Source organism: Oryza glaberrima, chromosome 3, assembly GCF_000147395.1.
Source record: "Oryza glaberrima chromosome 3, OglaRS2, whole genome shotgun sequence".
NCBI classification, from domain to species: Eukaryota; Viridiplantae; Streptophyta; class Magnoliopsida; order Poales; family Poaceae; genus Oryza; species Oryza glaberrima.
In genome coordinates, this window is record NC_068328.1 from 96661 (window position 1) to 115702 (window position 19042).

Genomic DNA, 19042 nt, shown 5'->3' on the forward strand with positions numbered 1-19042 from the left:
CAAGAGGAACAAGAAGAGAGGCCCTTGCGTCCAACAAGAAAAGAGGTTCACTTGTTCAGGCAAACATTTTTTGTAGCTAACTGACGCGAGGCATTAGACATTACACAAGAGACTTCTACTACTACTCCTCCTCCTTTCAGAGTACATGCATTGCATTCATATTACAGATGGCAGGCATTTCCTAGTCTACAGGGTGAGGGGCACTTCCTCATGTACTATGGCCATTCTCTATTGTTTAAGCTGCCAACTAGTGCTTGTTCCCTCGCCTATAATAGTACCTGTGTTAAATGACATTTTCCATTATATGTTCACAGGGCACATAGATAAACAAGTAATGTAGTACAAGGTATGTCGCTGGATCGCTTACACAAAGATGTCGACGCCATGAAGAGACGAGTATTTCCTCAGCAGCCGTTCTATGGTGTACCACTCTGATCGTTGGGACCCACCTCCACCTCCACCTTGGAGACCGATTCGGGGCATGTGGATGCTCGCTTCACGGAAACAAACCAAGGGTTCCAAACACATCAATTCCATCAGCATTAATATAGCAACTACATGTCAGTCTGTCTGTCTGTCTGTCTACATACATTGGCCTCAATGCAAAATACTCCTACAACACTACAAAGAGGAACATGCAGCCTGCTCACCCTGCTTCAAACATTTCACTAAATGTTTATTAGAATTGCTCCAGTGAATAGAACTGAGCAAACTTCACTTCATAGAACCATTTAAAATCAAACAGAAACTCTCTCAAGGGGTATCATCGCTCAACTGAGTTTACGGCATGCACGCTATCTATTTAAATTTGTTTGACAGCAGGCGTGAATTTTGATGAAAACAATCAACAGCAGATCAGATGTACACTCCAAATAATTGCTAGTACTAATATGGAGAAGTCAAAAGGGATCGGTACCGGAATGTTGAGCAGCTGAAAAGGCCACTCTTGATAAACAAAGCTCCAAATCAGTTATGGAAATTTCACTTCGTGGAACCTTTCGCCTTGGATTAGAAGACTGCACAACAGCTAGCGCGACCCAGAGAGGAGCATCTAAACTCCGGTTGCACTTGGCTTCTGCATGGAGGACACAAATACAGTGAAAAAAAAAACTTACCAACATAACAATAATTTATATACCAATTAAAGATGAAAGATTCAAAATGCCATATATATGAATGGACTTTTGGCACTAAAAACCCTTAACATGCTAAATCATCCAATGCATATGAATGCTTTAACATTTATGGTCAACAACTTTAGTCATATATGGTGTGGCCGTGGTTAACTACTAAACTAGATACACGATTCAGTATGGAAGGCAAAATTGTGATATATATATATATATATATATATATATATATATATATATATATATATATATATATATATATTCAACTTGATGGATTGCACCAAGAGTTTTGTTTCCTTGTAGTTGAGCACTCCGGTTGATGGAAACTCCAAGTTGCTCTAAAATATGTCAATAGGTGCAGACCATACTGCAGGATGGTCAAAGAGTTAAACTAGTGGCAGTGAATGTTGATTGTAATAAAATTGGTACGGTTAGAATTTGTCTGGCACTACCTGTCAGAGACCAATTAAGTATGACAACAGTAGTATGTACATGTCAAATAGCTGCCTCGCACTCATATTTTTTTCTTAGAGCCATACTAAAGACATGTGGTGGAATAAATTCTGTGATAATTGCAGAGCTAGTGTAAAGAAAACAACCATCTAACTGAATCAAGTGAAGATCTGCCAGGTGGAGATCATCAAATTCAGAAGCACGATTATAAGCATCTGGAATGCATGTTGAGAGATTGGCCAAAGCATCGAACATTCCTCCATGTCCCCAGGTTCCTGAATTATCAACACAACTGCACCAGCAAAAAGGCAATTTACTTAGCACAAAGATTTTGTTCAGAAGAAGCTATAAAATATATGAAAGGCCATCCAACATTTTACACATTTTGACAAAACATATCAATGTCAATACTAAGTTCTACATATTTTAAGCTAACTACCTGGAGTAGGCATCTATGGAGGAGAAATCATGGTACAACACATACCATTTCCTTCAACAATCCTAGGATGGAGTAATTCCCTTTCATAGAATGTAACATATTTCACTCTCGGAAAATAATACCTGAATATGATGGCAGGCTTTGCAGGGCAAACTACTGAAGGATTAGTGCAATCTCCATATACAAGTTGGACGGATCCAGAGTCTGGAATATTCTGGTTCGGTAAGATGTCAGGATCTTTGATCTTTAATGTCTGGTACCCCAAGGATTCCCATTTGGCTAATCTCTTTTCTTCCACCTTTTTCTTAATAGCTTCACGTTTTAGGAACTTTTCTTCAGGTGCTATTCTTTGCCTTTCTAGTTCAGCTCTGGTATTTTCCTTAGAATGCGAAGACTCTTTAAACTTCTCAAGCCAGGATAAGTATGCGGCTTCATTAAAATCCGGATCAACATTAACGGAATCAGATACCCTCGTAACAACAGCCCCACTGTTGTCTGTCATATTTGGATTGATTTCGAATGCCCGTTCATCCTTTTCTGAAGGTTCATGACTACGCATCAACACTACTTTTTCAGACATTGATTTCAGCTTCAACATAGTCTCTTCTTTGATAGTCTCCGAAGCTGTGTCATCATTCATTGTCTCTGCAGTCGTATCTGAAGTATCAAATAGGTGTAAGCCAAATATAATCGAGCGCATGTCGCTAGCTTCATTTTCTACATATTTCCCCTTCCCATAAGTTGCATCCTCCTCTCCAATAACGCTGTGGCTAAGCTTAAGTTTTCTTTCTGCTCTTCGCATGATGACCTGAATTCAATTTGGAAAAGGGCTAAAACAAAACTCAGAAGGAACTTAATCGTAGAAGTAAAGGCTCAGGTAGTAAGTTAGTCTTGACCTCTTCAATTGTGCGTTGTGATACCAAATTTATTGATAATACATTATTTAACTGTCCAATGCGGTGTGCACGCTGCAAGGCCTGTTTGTCAGCTTGAGGATTCCAATCTTGCTCATAAAAAATAACCTGCGCTACAAAATGGTGGACAAAAGATTAAGTAATTAGAAGAAAGATAGGTTCATTATTCATCCATACAGAACTGTTTGCCTGGTACTAAAAACACATCAAAATAAAGAAAAACATCACTTGATTTCTTAGTCAAGAGGATATTCATTATGGTCTCAAATTGATTCAGACTCACAGTATCAGCACCAATGAGATTAAGGCCAACACCCCCTGCTCTAGTTGATATCATGAAAACAAAAGCTCCACTCTGATTATCATCTCTGACAACACCCTTGGTAGGTTGAGAGCTGAAACTTTTTATTGCTGCAAACCGTTCCTCAGCACGCACTGAACCATCCAGACGTTCATAGGTGTACTGACGCAATTCTAAGAAGTCCTGTTGAACGGATGATGCAAAATCATAATAAACAATACAAGAGACTATAAGGAAATTTATGCTAGCAGAGCTGGGGAGAAACAAAACCTGAAGAATGTCCAGTGTTTGAGTCATCTGAGCAAATAGCAGAACTCGATGGCCTACTTCATGGAGCTTCTTAAGAATGAGATCTAGCATGACAAGCTTTCCACTAGCCTGAATAAACATTACAATAAATATATTTAATGAATAGATCTGTACAGTCCCTCCAAAAGTTCCTTACTAAACTTCAAGCTTGCAGAATATTTCATTTGTCAATACAAGATATATCATGAGGGAAGAGATAAAAGAAACTGAAGAGCGATGTCGCGTCAAATATGTTTTGACAACATAGAGACAGCAGGCAATGCAACACACAGACTCCACAGCACAGCACCCATACCTATTGCTTCAAGTCCAAGTTCGAACCACTTTTGGCCAGCTTTCAGACTCAAAAGAAAATGGCTTAAAAATCAAACACCCGATTCATGCATTCATTTTTCGTTCTCCCATTTAGGCCACAAAACTTGCAGGCGTAACATATTCAAGTCATGGAGACACACTGTAGTTCAACATTCTAGGCTATAACTAAGCAGGCTATTAGCATTACATTTAACAATGGGCATAACTAACCTGAACCAAATGCTCCCCTTCCACATAAGGCTCAGGCTCAATGCCACTGAATAGATATGGATGACTAGAAGCTTTTCGCAGTTGTATAACCTGAGGAGAATCAAAAGAACAGTGATGAAACTTAAGTTTGTAAAGAGCTCTTAATTATCAGTTCTTATTGATTGATCCCAGATTTAAAGTATGAGATATCAACAAACCATAACTTAACCAAAGAAACATACATCACAGCACTCTGGTATGATTCATAAACTTGTGAAACCCTAACTCTTGTGCTAAAAAGAAATCCTTACAGTATGTGAAATAATAGAATGTAGATGGCATAAAGAAACCATGAAGTATGATGGGCATGCCAAATGACTTGCTTCTCATTATAAAAAAAGATAAATGACTTGTTTCTCAATAAAATACTCTCTTTGCTACAAGCGCTTTAATACAGTATGACTACAAAAACTGATCCATTACGATGTTTTGCAGAGACTGGTGGCGGGACAATCCTCCAGTAAATGTAAGTAGTGTTTGCAGCTCTTTTCTCAATACTGACAAGTATAGTTTCTTCTGTAAGGGTGTCAGAGGTACCATCCTGTAAAGATCACATGAAGTTGATAAAATAAAGAGGATAAGAAATGCAAGGTGGGAAGGATAGGATCATACACTGTTAACTCAGTTAATGAAGGCAATGCCAAAATTCCGCTTTGAATTAGTAAAGCTTTAGTTCGTCTCAGCATAAATGCTCTCAGTACATGTTTAAGGATCTTAAACTGTTTGTCCGTTTTATTAGTTTTGCCACCTGTTGAGAAATCAAACAAGGTACTCAAATTCTTTAATTGTGACATATTAATGCAGTGTCAAAAAACAGAAAGGCACTCACAAAATTGAGCAGTGAATTAGTTGGTGTGGAAAAATTGGTCTCAAGAAAGAAACATTTGGAAAAGCACAAAGAATTTTGGTTGCCAGTTGCCAACCGTTATGCACTGAGTTAATAATCAAATTTATGTTTCTCTAACCAACTAATTATTAATATTTGTTGGGTTTTATAACATCTAAAAACCAGTAACTACAATGTACCTACGAAAGTATTTTTGGCCCCAGGCCTCCTTTCTAAAAGAAAGTTTTTTTTTTTTGATGGAATGTACCTATGAAAATATCATACAACATAAAGCAAGAAGAGATTATGAAAGTCCTAGCAAAGGAAGAGACTTCCTAACACCAAATCACCAGAATTGATGGTGCACAAGCACAAAGTGCTCACAGCCAGCATAAAAGGCATTGTTGGCATCAAGCAACGCAGTAACACACTACAGCTAAAAATGAATCCCTTTACATTTAAAGCAATACCTGTCAATGAATCACCTGATTGCTTGAAAGTAGAAAGAAATTGATCCAGGGTACCAAAAATCGAGGGCATGCAAAAGTGCATCAATGCCCATAGTTCAGAAAGGTTATTCTGGATAGGGGTGCCCGTTAGTAGCAGACGTCTTGGCATGATAAAGCGTTGCTCAAGGACATTATACAGTACCTGGGAAAACACAGAACCTAGTAAATAAGTTGGACACTACAAATGTTCTGCCAAGATTATGTACTCAGTAAATTTACCCTCCAGCCACTTGAAAATAAGGATTTTACAGAAACGGGAATTGTAGACTTCCATCATTGTACAATAAAACTGAAAGCTAAACCAGCAATACATGCATCACTTGTAGTTTATAGTACAGTGCTACCAATGAGTGCAGAGAGATGATGACGGCAGCACTACAAAAGAAATCTTAAGCAGATGAAAAATCCACATTTTTGGTCCCTCTAATTTGGAGTTTGTTTACTCCCATGTATTTTGAATATGTTTATTTTATCCCCTGTATTTTCAAAACCAGATCAATTTCTCACTCAGCACCTCTGTTTGCACGAAGCACAAAACAGCTAAGTGGATCAAGGCATTAATTTTCATTTTAACCCAAATTTAATCGTCAGTTGGATCTTCTGTGACTAAAATCTGCATATGTGGGTGATAACCCGCCAGATTAGCACACTTGCCACAAAGGAAGCCAAGTCTGCAGAAAAGCACCTTCTGTCAGCTTTGGACCTGATTTGATCCGGTTTTGAACATACAAGGGATAAAATGACCGGTTTAAAAGTACAAGGTGTAACCGTGTAAGGCAGCTGCCAGGAACTAAATATGAACTATTTTTATTGCACAAATCCAATAAAAAGAATGACTATGATTGTATTTACATGAATAAAAAGGCTTTACATACGCTGGATGGGTTTTTAAGACGTTGGGCCTCATCAATGACAACATAGTGCCAAGGAATTTGTGAAAGAAATTCTTGGTCCATTAAGGCTATGTCATAGGTTGTCATCATGACATCAAACGGTAACTCCTATTGCATGCAAAAGAAGTTGGTGTCAGCAATTTTGAGTAAGGTATAAGAGTAAGTAAAAGAAGAAGTTGGGAGAAGATAGCATACAGTGGAATGAGATGACGATGAAGATTTTTGGACATCCTGAAACATCATTCTCCGGAGATCACCACGGTGCAACTTATCACCAACATACTGGATAACCCTCAAAGAAGGACAAAATTTATTGAATTCCGAGAGCCAGCCATCGGTGACACTTAGAGGACATAAGACCACTGCAAGCATAGCCAGGGTCAATGATGTCAAAACCCAAACTGTAAGAAAGCAACAAGATACTAAGGAGATCCCAAATGGGTAGGTGCGGTACACACAAAATGGTCCAGGTGAGATGGAGTGGATCTTGAGGTAGCTCAACAAAGAGATTGCTTGGAGGGTCTTGCCAAGTCCCATCTGGCCATGGTCCGTCCGACATAAGAAAAAACAGCAGTCACATGACATGAGCTTGATTACACATTATTAACAGTAACGAAAAATGGTGGTGCGGAAAAGTGTTTGATGAAATAAGGTGAGGTGAAACAGCATAGAACAAGACGGAGTCGATCCTCCTCGTATTCATGAGCAGGCACATGGAGTATTGAAGAAGCTCGGCGCGGCGGGGAAGGAAAAGAAAATGGAGACCGACCTCGTCACCTGCATTCCATGCGTGGGAGATGAGTGAGTTGGGGAACCCTAGCTAGGAGGGAGGATGCATCGTACATTACATACCGAGCAGGACGTTGACGCCGAGTTGGTAGCGGCGGATGAGCCACGCGACGCCATCGACCTGGTGCGGCTTGAGCTCGGCCGTGACTCCGACTCCGAGTTGGGCGGCGGCGTGGGGTGGTTGGCCCTGCGCATCGGCGGAGAGGAGGAGGGAGGCGGCGGCGAGGAGGCGGCGCTCATACATTTGTGGCGGCGCCATGGCCCCTTCCTCTTCCTCTTCTCTTCTGGGCCCTACCTAACACAAACATAAACAGACATCTGCTGCTCCCTCCATCTCATTCATCTCAAAATAAGCCGTTCGTATCCAACGTTTAACCATTCATCTTATTTAAAATTCTTTTTATGATTAAAATTTTTATTATTATATATGTACTATTATAAAAATTGGAGATATTTTTGCCGAGATTTTGGTACGTCATCCGTGTCTGAATCGGTTTTCAGATTTTATTGAGGAATCGGTTTTAATTAAATATGTTTTTTATGTCTATTTTTTCTCTACTATTATAAAAATTGAAAATGTTTTATTGAGATTTTGGTACGTCATCTGTTTTTGAATCGGTTTTCAGTTTTAATTGAATATGTTTCTTTTGTTCGTCTATTTTTCTCGCCGGTTTTTTAGTCCGATTAGGTTTCTCCGTATTTTTCTACTCAGTGCGATCCGATCTCCCTTTTTTACCACTCTTAGGGCCCGGGCCAAACCCTAGCACCGCCGCGATTTGCCTCCCCCGTAAGTTTCCTCCTATTATTGATTGCAAAAATCGATTCCCCACTCCTAACTCATTATTTTCTCCATGATTTGCTCTTTCAAGGTTTTCATTTGTTGGATTTAATTTCCATCGAAGATGGCCGACCAGCGAGCTTCGCCTTTTTATCCCGATTTTTATGAATTCTCTCTGATTTTAGGGAAACAGAAAGAAGAGATCGAGTGGATCAAAAGCCCTCAACCAATTTTAGGAGATCAATAAAGATTCGGTTGGATTTGATGACAAGGATCGGCTCTGTCATCGTGCATGCATAGGATATCTTCCGGAGGTTGAAGATCATAGTAGACTATGTGAGTTGGGCTTACGAATATAACGACTCTACTTGTGCTTGTGGCTTGGGCCTGTTATAGGCCAAGCATGGGGAGGTATTGAACTGGGCTAGGACTTAAAAGAAAGGAAGGAATAACGTTTCGGCCCAAAACAAAAAATGATTTTCATTAACTTTTTTAATTATAATGTATAGTGATCCCGGTATTTTAATTTATTGTTCGGCTTCTAATAGTTGTTATATATCAAAAAAAACATCTTTACCTGTTGCAACGCACGGGCATTTTTTCTAGTCATATAATAAAACATAAATAGCACTTTATGTGTGACTATTTTTTAAAAACTTTTTCATAATTTTTTAAAATAAGACGAACGGTCGGCAATAATAAGTTGGCTCCTTTTCGAGCCATTTTGTTGGTTGTTAAATTTTAGGATAAATCTCAGCAAATTATTCATACCAAATAAATAGCCACAAGAAAAAAAAACAGGCACAACATCCTATTTCTGTCATACTTTTCTCTTGTGTTTCTCCTTAACAGCATAAGCAATCAAACTTCAACCAAAAAAGTTACTTATTGACCATAATATATTACTATCATGATTGATGATTTCCGACCTTTGAAAAAACAAAAAAAGGGTTCATTAGAAAAACCTTTTGAAAGTCTAATATTTAGAAGAACAACTGCATGAAAATCGAGAAGTGGGGGAAAAAAATTAATAAAAATATGCTCATCTCATTCAATATTTACAATTCCGAAAGAGTAGATAGACTTATTATTTTTAGACTTATAGCAGCACTACCACCTCCACCCTCGGATGGCTCTGGTACCGGACCACCCCACCCTTTCACTAGACAGCTCTCCCTAAACAATGTGGTTCGGTGTTGAGTGTTAGAGCGAGTATAATGTGAGCTAGAGCTATAAGCTTACTGTAAGCTTATGTAGATGAGAGAGGTAATAAAAAATTAAATGTGTTGGCTCTCATACAAAAGCTAGCTTAATACAAACTCCAAGATAAAAAAATAATAAATGTATAAGTGAGAGATAGAGATAGGGAAGAAAAGTGTAACTAATCTTATAGCTAATCTATTATATATGTTGACTTTAAGATAGGCTAATAGTAGATAGTGAGCTCTATGATTATCCTTGCTCTTATACATCCGAACCTTGATACTCAAAATCGTAAAAAAGAGATTAAAATATTACTATATTATGTTAAATGTGTGTTAGTTTTTAAAGACTGTACACATTCTATTAGCCGACACACCAACTGGCGCACTAATTTGGCGCACTAATTTTATAGTTTAAAAATTGGTATATATGATGTTGCTAAAATAGTGAATATAGAAGTATTTATCATCACTGTCCATAAACTACACCGCCACACCGGTGCGTCCTAAAATTTCCATCTACAAAGGATGTAGACCATTTACAGTAATAATAAGTTTTAACAACGTATTTTTATTTTTTTAGATCGAAGGAATATATTAATGTCGTTATATTTTACTCATTTTGATCTGAAATATAAAAATTAGCATGTGTGTATGATTTTGTTTTTGAGTGGGTGTGCAGACATCAAATATGCGACATTATAATTTAGATTAGTATATTATGGTTTTGACTTATCGATATTGGTTTCTTGATTTGTACCGGGCCGGCTGGGCTGAATGAAGTGTAGTTCCCAGCCAGACCAGATCTCGATCTCTTGGACTCTGCCGGCGCCGGCGTTGGTAGGGTAGCCATGGCGGAGGAGGCCACCCTGAGCCACCCGTCGCGGTACGTGAAGCTGAGCAGGGAGCACGACGCCCCCGCCCCCGCCGAGGACATCCGCCCCGGCGAGCTCAACCAGCCAGTCCACGTCCCGCAGGCACTCTCCATCCATCCTCTTTTCCCCTATCTTACTTGTCATCATCTCATCTGATCTGCTCCTCTCGATCAGCTCGAGGGCAGGAGGTGCAGCGAGTGCGGCCAGGTCCTGCCGGAATCCTACGAGCCCCCCGCCGACGAGCCCTGGACCACCGGGATCTTCGCCTGCACCGACGATCCACAAACCTGTAACCCCACGCCCCTTTCCCCCTCTCTCTCTCGTTTTAATTTCACTTCCACTATAACAATAACAATAGGATAGGATCTTGCTGTTTGTTTCATTCAATTCAATTTCAAACCAGGACTGACAGGATCCAACACTAGGATGCCCTCACACTAACATGTTTGACATCTATCCTTTTATATATATATATATATATATATATATATATATATATATATATATATATATATATATATTTTTTTTTTTTTTCTGGTTGAACATCCTTGGACATGTACTACATTTTCAGAGTAAAACTAAACCATTATTTATATCTCCACTCATGATCAACCCATTACATAATACTTTTTTTCATATTTACATGGAAGCAACAGCAACGTTCTCCGATCTGCTTCTGTGTGTTATACTTGATCCCATTCTAGTCAGTCTAAGGTTATGCGCTGCTCTTCGGCATCTCCATAGGTGCTGAACGCTCATTAAGTCACCGTTTGCACCATTGTTCTCAGTTCGCTATTCATTTCGTATATTTATAATTATACGTGTAGTATTATTTTTCAGAAAAAAAAGAAAGTGCCTTTCATAATATCTAACTACCTTATTTGTTTTGTCTTGTCATGTCAGGCCGAACTGGGTTGTTCTGTCCTTGTGTTCTTTTTGGACGCAATATTGAGGCCCTCAGAGAGGATATCCCTTGGACAACGCCTTGTGTTTGCCATGCTGTCTTTGTTGAAGGAGGGATTGCGCTTGCAATTCTCACCGCAATATTTCATGGTGTTGATCCCAGAACGTCTTTCCTGATTGGAGAAGGTTTGGTGTTCAGCTGGTGGTTGTGTGGTACTTATACGGGCATCTTTCGCCAAGAACTTCAGAGGAAATACCATCTCAAGGTGAAATCATGAAAATCCTTTACTGCTTCATTGTCTATATTCCACTTGACTGTTATTCAGACAAAGTGATCCCATGACCTGTATATTTTTTATTTTTGGCTCAGGTAGTTACACTGGAGACCTGTATGAATCATTAAACAGTATTGCTTTGCAATGTTGCCTTATGCTGTGTTAAAAATGGAATCTGAACAAAACCTGGTTGTCTCGTGGATCTGCTTTGATCATGCCTGCCATTTTGGATCCACTGCACCCTTTTTGATGATTATCATAGGGATCTCCCTAAGTACAAATGATTTGATTTATTTGTTAATGTAATTGAAGCACTAGAATAGTTTTGTCGTATTTATTAGCGTATTGCTGGGTCCTGTTTTTTTTTTTTTTTTTGACTGAAGGGGGTCCTGGAATTCTTGTGTGGGCAATGCTGTCTTTCTGGTTTGTGTTGGTGAAAAGCTCTGATCGATGCTAAGTTATTTGTAGTTAATCAACGAAATGTTTGACTTAAATCTAACTTGCACTGTTGCATTTCAACAGAATTCTCCATGTGACCCTTGCATGGTCCATTGCTGCTTGCACTGGTGCGCGAATTGTCAGGAGCACCGTGAAAGGACGGGGCGGCTTGCAGAGAACAGCGCGGTGCCAATGACCGTTGTGAATCCACCTGCAGTGCAAGAGATGAGCATGACAGAAAGCCGTGGTCCTGTTTCCCCCGGTATGGAGAACGGAGCACCATCAAACTCAAAGGGTGAGCATGAGGAACCCAAGAGTGATCACGATGATGTGGAGGTGATACCTCTATAGGGTGAATGAAAGAAAGATATTCTTTCTGATAATAGGATAGCAAGAGGAATGAATCGATGTGACGAATTCATGGACGCTTGGCGACGATGTTCTTGTGTCATCTGGAACTGGAATCATCATAAAACACACTGGGTGATACTCTTTCTTTTTTTTTTGTACTAGTATTAAAACTTCAAATATAATTAACTGGAGAGCAGGGGCTGCCTGAGTACATTGCTACGTTTCTGCATCCACCGGCCGTGTGTTGTTTATGCCATCATGTAAAATTCATTCTTGATTTTAGCTGTGTTTGACACTTGTGAGCCTTCATTGGTCCTAAGAGAAACAGTTAATTCGTCTGTCCATGTAGTAAGTTTGTTCTTAAGAACAAAATACAATCGAGGATTCTACATCGGTTTTTATTAGCATGTTTTTAAAATTGCTAAACGACGTGTTTTGTGCGAAAACTTTCTATATAGAAGTTGTTTTAAAATATTAGATAAATCTATTCTTCAAATTTGAAAAAAAAAATAAAATGAGGTAAATGTTTTCTCGTTTAACATGTTAATCCTCTCTTGAGTAAACTCGAAGGCCTTGTATATATTAAGGGCATGTTTGACTGCTTGGACGAATCGTGCTGCAAGCCTACAAACACCGACGCAGCCACAATACCAACCCCCTACAAAGCTTGGAGGTGGCAACTCAATGGCACACAAAATAAGATAAACCATTAGCGTATGATTAATCAAGTATTGATTATTATAAATTTGAAAGGTATGTTTGTCTAATTTTTTAAAATAAAGTTCCATATCTTTTAAAGAAAACATCCCGGTTAGACGGTTAGCAGTTTAAAAAGTGTGCTCACAGTATACGAAAAACTCGATGTGCCAACAGGCCTTATCCTACATGATGATGTATTGGTTTATATATTAAGGTTTATCTAGATTTATCATACTTTCTTTATCAAATTTGCCAAAAAGGTTAGGTCATCAAAATATTGGCCATGCCATAGTCAACAAAGTGAAGAGTGAAGGTTTACCATAAATACTTATCTTTACCAAGTCTGTCAAAAAGTGAGGTCATCAAAATACTGGTCACGTCATAGCCAACAAGGTGAAGAGTGAAGACCTATATTACATAAGAGAAATCTTGCCACCTCTATAACAACTACTCAAACACTTCTCTAAGCATAAAATAACAAAGTGTGTAATTTATGACCATAAACCAAACAACACCAAACCGCTAAAATTTAACAATTTAACCCTTATAAAAAACTTATTCAAATAATAGACCACATGAAAAACTTATTGTAAAAATGAGCCAAAACCTCAACGTCATGGGTCCCAGCGCTAAGGTCCAACATCTCAGCACCAAAGTGCCTTGGGGCTGACCTTGCACCATCAGCGCCAAAGTCCCATGACGCTGAGTTTAGAGCTCCACTTTTTCACAACATTTTTTCTGGCAAATAAAATGTTTCCTTTTCGCATCGCGGCATTAAGAAAATGGAAATGCACTATTTTTTTCACCAGGCTCTTATTTTGGGCGATAAAAAATAGGAAAGTTGCGATTAAAATAATAGAAACGATTTTTCCCCTTCTCTTTTTTTTGGTCAAATAAACAATAAAAAGGTAGCGAATAAAAAAATAAAGCAAAAATAAAAGGTTGGAATTGATGGGATTTGAACCCAAATTACCAGCTATGTTTCACATATACTACCACTACATCACACTTGGGTATGATCCTAAGCTTGCTACACTTACTTGTAATCTTTTTTCACTGTCGGGTCAAAGTCACGGATCTTGGTGCTGAGCTAGCGTTGAGTTCTTAGCCTATTTTTTATTAAAGTTTTTTTTTCATGGTTTACTTTCAAAAAAAGTTTTTAAAAAGCTTCAACTTGTCAAATTTGTGAACCAAACTTCGGGCCTTATCTTTTCGCTTATGTTTATACTTATCAGCTAAAATTTAAATTTTCTACCTTAAATTTAGAGATGATTTTAGGGATTTTTTCATCGAAATTTATTTTCTAACATTTGATTTTAGATCGCTGAGAACACACACACACATATATATATATATATATATATATATATATATATATATATATATATATATATATATAAATTTTATTTATAAATTATTTTTCATCTGTAAATACGCCATTTCATGGTCCGTTGGTATGACACAGGAAGGGAAGAGGAAGAAAGTGCAGGTTAAGCCAAACACACACGACCTTTGTTATCGGCATCGCCGTCGCGGCAGTGAAGAAGGGAGATGAGGAGGTTTAGGGTTTGGCCTCCATCTCCATCGCCATGGCCGCTGCTCGCTTCCCGCCCTTGCCCTCACTCCCACCACCATCGCAGTCCCTTCCACGCCTCCGCCAACTCCGGCGCCCGCCAAGGTCAAGGTCTCCCTCCCCCTCTCTTCTCTTGTCTTCCCCCCCCCCCCCCCCCCCCCCCCCCCAAATCTTTATCTTATTCTTACTCGGCTCGCCTTGTTTTGCATCGATTTTTATCCGCTTCACCTTCCCGGAGTGCTACCACTAGCACTACCAGTATTAGTATAGGTACATGTAGCAGCAGCCAGCAGCTCATCACCAATCAATCCCCTTTTTCTTCCTTTATCCCCTTCCTCAAAGTGCTGCTTTGATTTCACGCTGCCATGTCTATACTTTACTAATCTACGCTTTCATTGCATTCCTCTCTCACACCCACATTGATGCTATATCTTCTCTTTTTAAATCATGCTTTCTTCTTATTATTATTTGTCAATGATTCATTCGCTGCTAACGTTGTGCTTGCTTATGATAATGATTTCCAGGCAATTTTATTCTACCTGGTGCAACGGCAGCAACTCTTGTCATGTTTGGTATTCTACATGCTAGGCGTATGTACGAAGACCAAAAAGTATTGCTTCAATACCCACAAGCATCATGTATCCTATTTCTGTATTGAATGTTGGTCAATTTGCAGCAACAACTTTAATTTATCTGCTCAATTTTAAATTGTTAATGTTAAACGTTTACGTTTTCAAATATTTGGACTGACAACTTTGAAGCACATTATCTAGCTAGCCTGGTTTGCAATTTTGCATAAAAAGCACATACTGCTATCCTTTCATCCTTTTATTTGATGATTTAGGTTGTTGAAAGGAAGGAGAAAGGAATTGAGCCGGAATTCTCACCAGATTTCAAGGTAGTCAATAGAACTTGGCCATTTGCTGACTATTCCGGAGCTTTATTTGATACAACAACTGCACACTGATGATATTCTCAATACAGGCTTCATTTCTCAGGCTTCTGCCATTGCGTTCGATGTCACGTTTATGGGGATCCTTGATGGAAGTGGTCCGTACTTTTACAACTACAGAGCTGCTGTATTATTTATTTCCCTACTCAATCCAAATAATTTCATATCTTGTAGGAACTTCCAGTGTTCATGCGCCCTGCCATCTATAAAGCATGGGCTAGAGCCTTCCACTCCAGTATGTCTTCTCCTGTTATGATGCTTTCTTATATTACAGTTCATTAGGTAATTTCACTCTGATGATTGACTTGCATTTTAGAGTATCTAGTGCAGAGGTTGTGTGCCTGCACACTGCTAGATTGACTTTGAAATATATTTTTTTGACCAAAATGACTTTGAAATATATGCAGTTTTAGACTTTTTAGTGCATTGGAATGAGTAGTACACATTATTCTTGATATAACACATGAATACTTGCTATTCCCGTGAGGCAAGTTTTTGGCAAGAACTTGCTTCTCCATAGATAGTGCAATGCTTCTAAGAAAGTCATGCTTAGTTAGTAGCACTTCTTTCAGAAATTTATGTGCCATCTTTCTGAAATAAAATGATGATTGTTGAGTACTGTAGATTTGCAAGAAGCTGCTATGCCACTAGAAGAATACCCTTCTTTACAGGCATTCTTCATCCGTAGTCTCAAAGAAGGTTCAAGGCCCATTGATGCAGACCCAAACTGTCTGGTAACTGGTAACAATATATTTATTCTGCATAGCCTGTTTATTAATGTGGTGATAATTTGAGACTGATGTGCTAGGTGCATTCCATTTTACAATTAGGTGAGTCCTGTGGATGGTAAAGTTCTGCGGCTTGGAGAACTTAGAGGTCCAGGAACCATGATTGAGCAAGTGAAGGGCTTTTCTTATTCTGCTGCTTCTCTTCTTGGTGCAAGTTCATCTCTTCATGGTGCTGAAGAAGAAGATTTTTCTAGAGAGCATACAGAACAAAGTAATCCCGCAGATTCAAATGCAAAATCATGGTGGCGAGTATCAGTGGCTAAACCCAAATTATGGGATCAAACTCTGCTGAGGTAACTATGCTTGTATCTAAATTTACAATTTCTAAAATAACTGCATAAGCTGGTTTGGCATCATATAACCCTTCAGTTTTAAGGAATATATTGCTAACCATGTGGAACATTTGGTGTCCTGAGTGATGTAGTTGCTATGCCTTCTGTAGCTCTAATAGACTAGTAGGCACCCTTTCAGCAGATATGCTGTTTATCTTGTTCTGAGGTTTCCTTACTGCTGTAGCAATGTGGCATGATTTGTGCTCCCAAAGTCCCAAGTAGCAAAGTTTACTGAATGTATTCATATTCAGACATATTGCCGGGTTATGGGTATTAACTTCAACTTATTCTTGTCAGCCCAAAGAAAGGCATCTTCTATTGTGTCATTTATTTACACCCTGGTGATTATCATCGAGTTCACTCTCCTGTTGATTGGAACATTATAAAGCGCCGACATTTCTCAGGTTTGTGTTTATTTTGTTTCCTGTTGCACATCTCCCTATCTCAGACTTCGTAAGAACTCGAGTGTGATAAATGTATTGTATTTGTAGGTCATCTCTTCCCCCAAAATGAACGTGCCGTGCGGACCATCAGAAACTTGTATGTTGAGAATGAAAGGGTAATTTCACTTTCTGTCAAGAAAAGGAAACAAGTTGAATCAGAAATAGTTCTCTCAATTTCAGCAGCACTATGTTCCTACTGAATCTATTTAAAGTATTTATGGTAACCGTAGGTAGTACTTGAAGGGCAGTGGAAGGAAGGCTTTGTTGCAATTGCAGCCATTGGTGCTACTAATGTTGGCTCTATCAAAGTACTCTCTCTCTCTCTCTCTCTCTCTCTCTCAGTGCTTTACGTATCAGGAAGTAGATCAGGCAGGCTATGCCTTTATGCATTGCCTCTAATTGCACCGTTTTCATGATGTGCTCTGCATTGATAGTAGATTGGTAGCAGTTGCAAATTAAGATTATCCATTGCCATGTCTGGTAGATTGGGATCTGAATATTATACCAAGGAAAGGAGAGATGCAATCTTTTTCTGTAGTTGTTTAAATAAATTGGTACATCGAATTGCAGATTAACGCTGTGATATTATTCAGTTTGTCCTCCATGGACACATGATGAGGATATGTGCAAGTTACGCATTTGATGAATACAAATATTTTACTGAGTGATACTCATATTTTGCAGCTATATATTGAACCAGAGCTAAGGACAAATAGGGCAGGGTCGAAGATACTGAACTCCCAGCCTGAGCCTCCCGATGATCGAGTTTATGAACCTGTAGGCACCGGTGTGATGGTTAAAAAGGGGGAAGAGGTAGGGAAATGTCATCCCAGCTGCTTGGTACAATGCGTGTTAAAGTTTTTTGTTATTATTATTATACTACATACTACATACTAGAATAGTAGTTTGTGGTGCAATATTGTGAAGAGCAATTGGTGTTGTGGACCATTGGCAGATAGCAGGGTTTAAGATGGGATCGACGGTGGTGATGGTATTTGAGGCACCTGTAGTGTCCAAGGCAAGATGGAGAGAGGATGGCAGTGGCACGGTAACGTCAGATTTCGATTTCTGTATCAAGGCTGGCGATAGGATCAGGGTAGGAGAAGCCATTGGGCGATGGACATCGCGGGAATGAATGAATGAAGGCATGGCATGGCATCTCTCTCTATATATCTTGTGTTAACATGATGGATGATGAGTATCGTCGTCGTATCAATGTCTCTTTCGTTTTTATTTTTGAGCTGCGGTGCCGGTGCATGCTACTACAAAAAGACTTGTATCTTCTGTAGGGAAGTAAAGGAAACTATTGCCATTTTGTTAACTTGACTTGACTTGGGCGATTTGAGAGAGAATGATATTCTTGTTACTCAGCAGTTTTAAGACTTGTTTTCAGCTTTGTTTAGTTCCAAAGTTTTTTTCTAAACTTCCAACTTTCCATCACATCAAACTTTTCATACACACACAACTATTCAGTCACATCGTCTCTAATTTTAACCAAATTCCAAACTTTGGGCCGAACTAAACACAACCTAAGTAGAATTGTTTTGAAGTTGAATCTTGTTCCTTCCAACTGTGTGGTTCAGGGAGACGAAAATATGTCCTCCTATAGTGCAGTCATAGATTGATTGTAACATACGGAGTAGAAATGAGACCGATAATTAACTGTATGTATCCTAGTAGTACGTTTTAGTGGCAGTAGTGGCGGTGGCGGCAACCGGCAAGGACAGAATGCGCAACTATAATAGTACTATCTCATATGTTGTTTTTTTTTTACTCATGGCATGACAGGAGCAGAGCAAACACAGATGACTGATTAATGGTTGCATCTAGTAGTAGTAGTACATGGATCGAATGGCAGCAGCAGCAGCAGCAGCTGAAGGCAAAGTTGCTTGACAAAAATTGAAAAGAAGATGATGTTGCAGCAGCAGAAGGAGTTGGTGAGATCAGATGAGGCCCTTGGTCCTGTACATGTAAGAGAGAGATGAGATCTACGAAGAAGACATGTTGGTCAGTAGATGATGAAGAAGCAAGGGAGGATAGGAGGGAAGGGTCAGAGCACACCTACGTCTGCTTGGAGAAGGAGGAGGATGGAGCGGAGGAAGCGGCGACGGCGGTGGAGGAGGAGGAAGAGCGCTTGCTGCGGAAGATCATGTAGGCGAGCGGGAGGACAACGCCGGCCATCATGATGGCGGCGCCGACCAGGTACCTCGCCGGTGACGGCGCCTCCAGCTCCATCGCTTGCCTTTCTCTTTGTCTTGTTGTCTTGGATGAAGGAAGAAGAAGAAGAAGATCGTCGGAGGAGGAAA

General features: G+C 39.3%; 3 protein-coding genes across 4 annotated transcripts; 2 read left to right on the top strand and 1 right to left on the bottom strand.

Moving 5' to 3' along the window:
• Window positions 1-129: 129 nt before the first annotated feature.
• LOC127767659 (probable helicase CHR10) lies at window positions 130-7427 on the bottom strand. Its single transcript, XM_052293064.1, has 17 exons — window positions 7191-7427; window positions 7108-7115; window positions 6797-6875; window positions 6534-6700; window positions 6321-6446; window positions 5407-5587; window positions 4723-4858; window positions 4534-4651; window positions 4072-4161; window positions 3508-3615; window positions 3220-3420; window positions 2919-3044; window positions 2145-2830; window positions 1730-1875; window positions 917-1075; window positions 368-494; window positions 130-278 (listed from the first exon to the last, which is right to left on the bottom strand). The coding sequence occupies exons 1-17, from the start codon at window positions 7384-7386 to the stop codon at window positions 248-250; spliced, it is 2685 nt and encodes an 894-aa protein (XP_052149024.1). The 5' UTR covers window positions 7387-7427; the 3' UTR covers window positions 130-247.
• Window positions 7428-9866: 2439 nt separating this feature from the next.
• On the top strand, window positions 9867-12291 carry LOC127765236 (cell number regulator 6). Its single transcript, XM_052290093.1, has 4 exons — window positions 9867-10084; window positions 10157-10271; window positions 10886-11151; window positions 11683-12291. The coding sequence occupies exons 1-4, from the start codon at window positions 9959-9961 to the stop codon at window positions 11947-11949; spliced, it is 774 nt and encodes a 257-aa protein (XP_052146053.1). The 5' UTR covers window positions 9867-9958; the 3' UTR covers window positions 11950-12291.
• Window positions 12292-14112: 1821 nt separating this feature from the next.
• Window positions 14113-18109, top strand: LOC127767114 (phosphatidylserine decarboxylase proenzyme 1, mitochondrial). 2 transcript variants are annotated; one of them, XM_052292338.1, is made up of 12 exons: window positions 14113-14332; window positions 14746-14831; window positions 15066-15119; window positions 15206-15271; window positions 15348-15408; window positions 15798-15907; window positions 16004-16254; window positions 16591-16697; window positions 16785-16852; window positions 16967-17044; window positions 17421-17549; window positions 17692-18109. In XM_052292338.1, the coding sequence occupies exons 1-12, from the start codon at window positions 14200-14202 to the stop codon at window positions 17869-17871; spliced, it is 1323 nt and encodes a 440-aa protein (XP_052148298.1). In that variant the 5' UTR covers window positions 14113-14199; the 3' UTR covers window positions 17872-18109. The 2 variants fall into 2 exon arrangements, with proteins under 2 accessions (XP_052148298.1, XP_052148299.1); XM_052292339.1 differs by having other exon boundaries at window positions 14113-14326.
• Window positions 18110-19042: the final 933 nt, after the last annotated feature.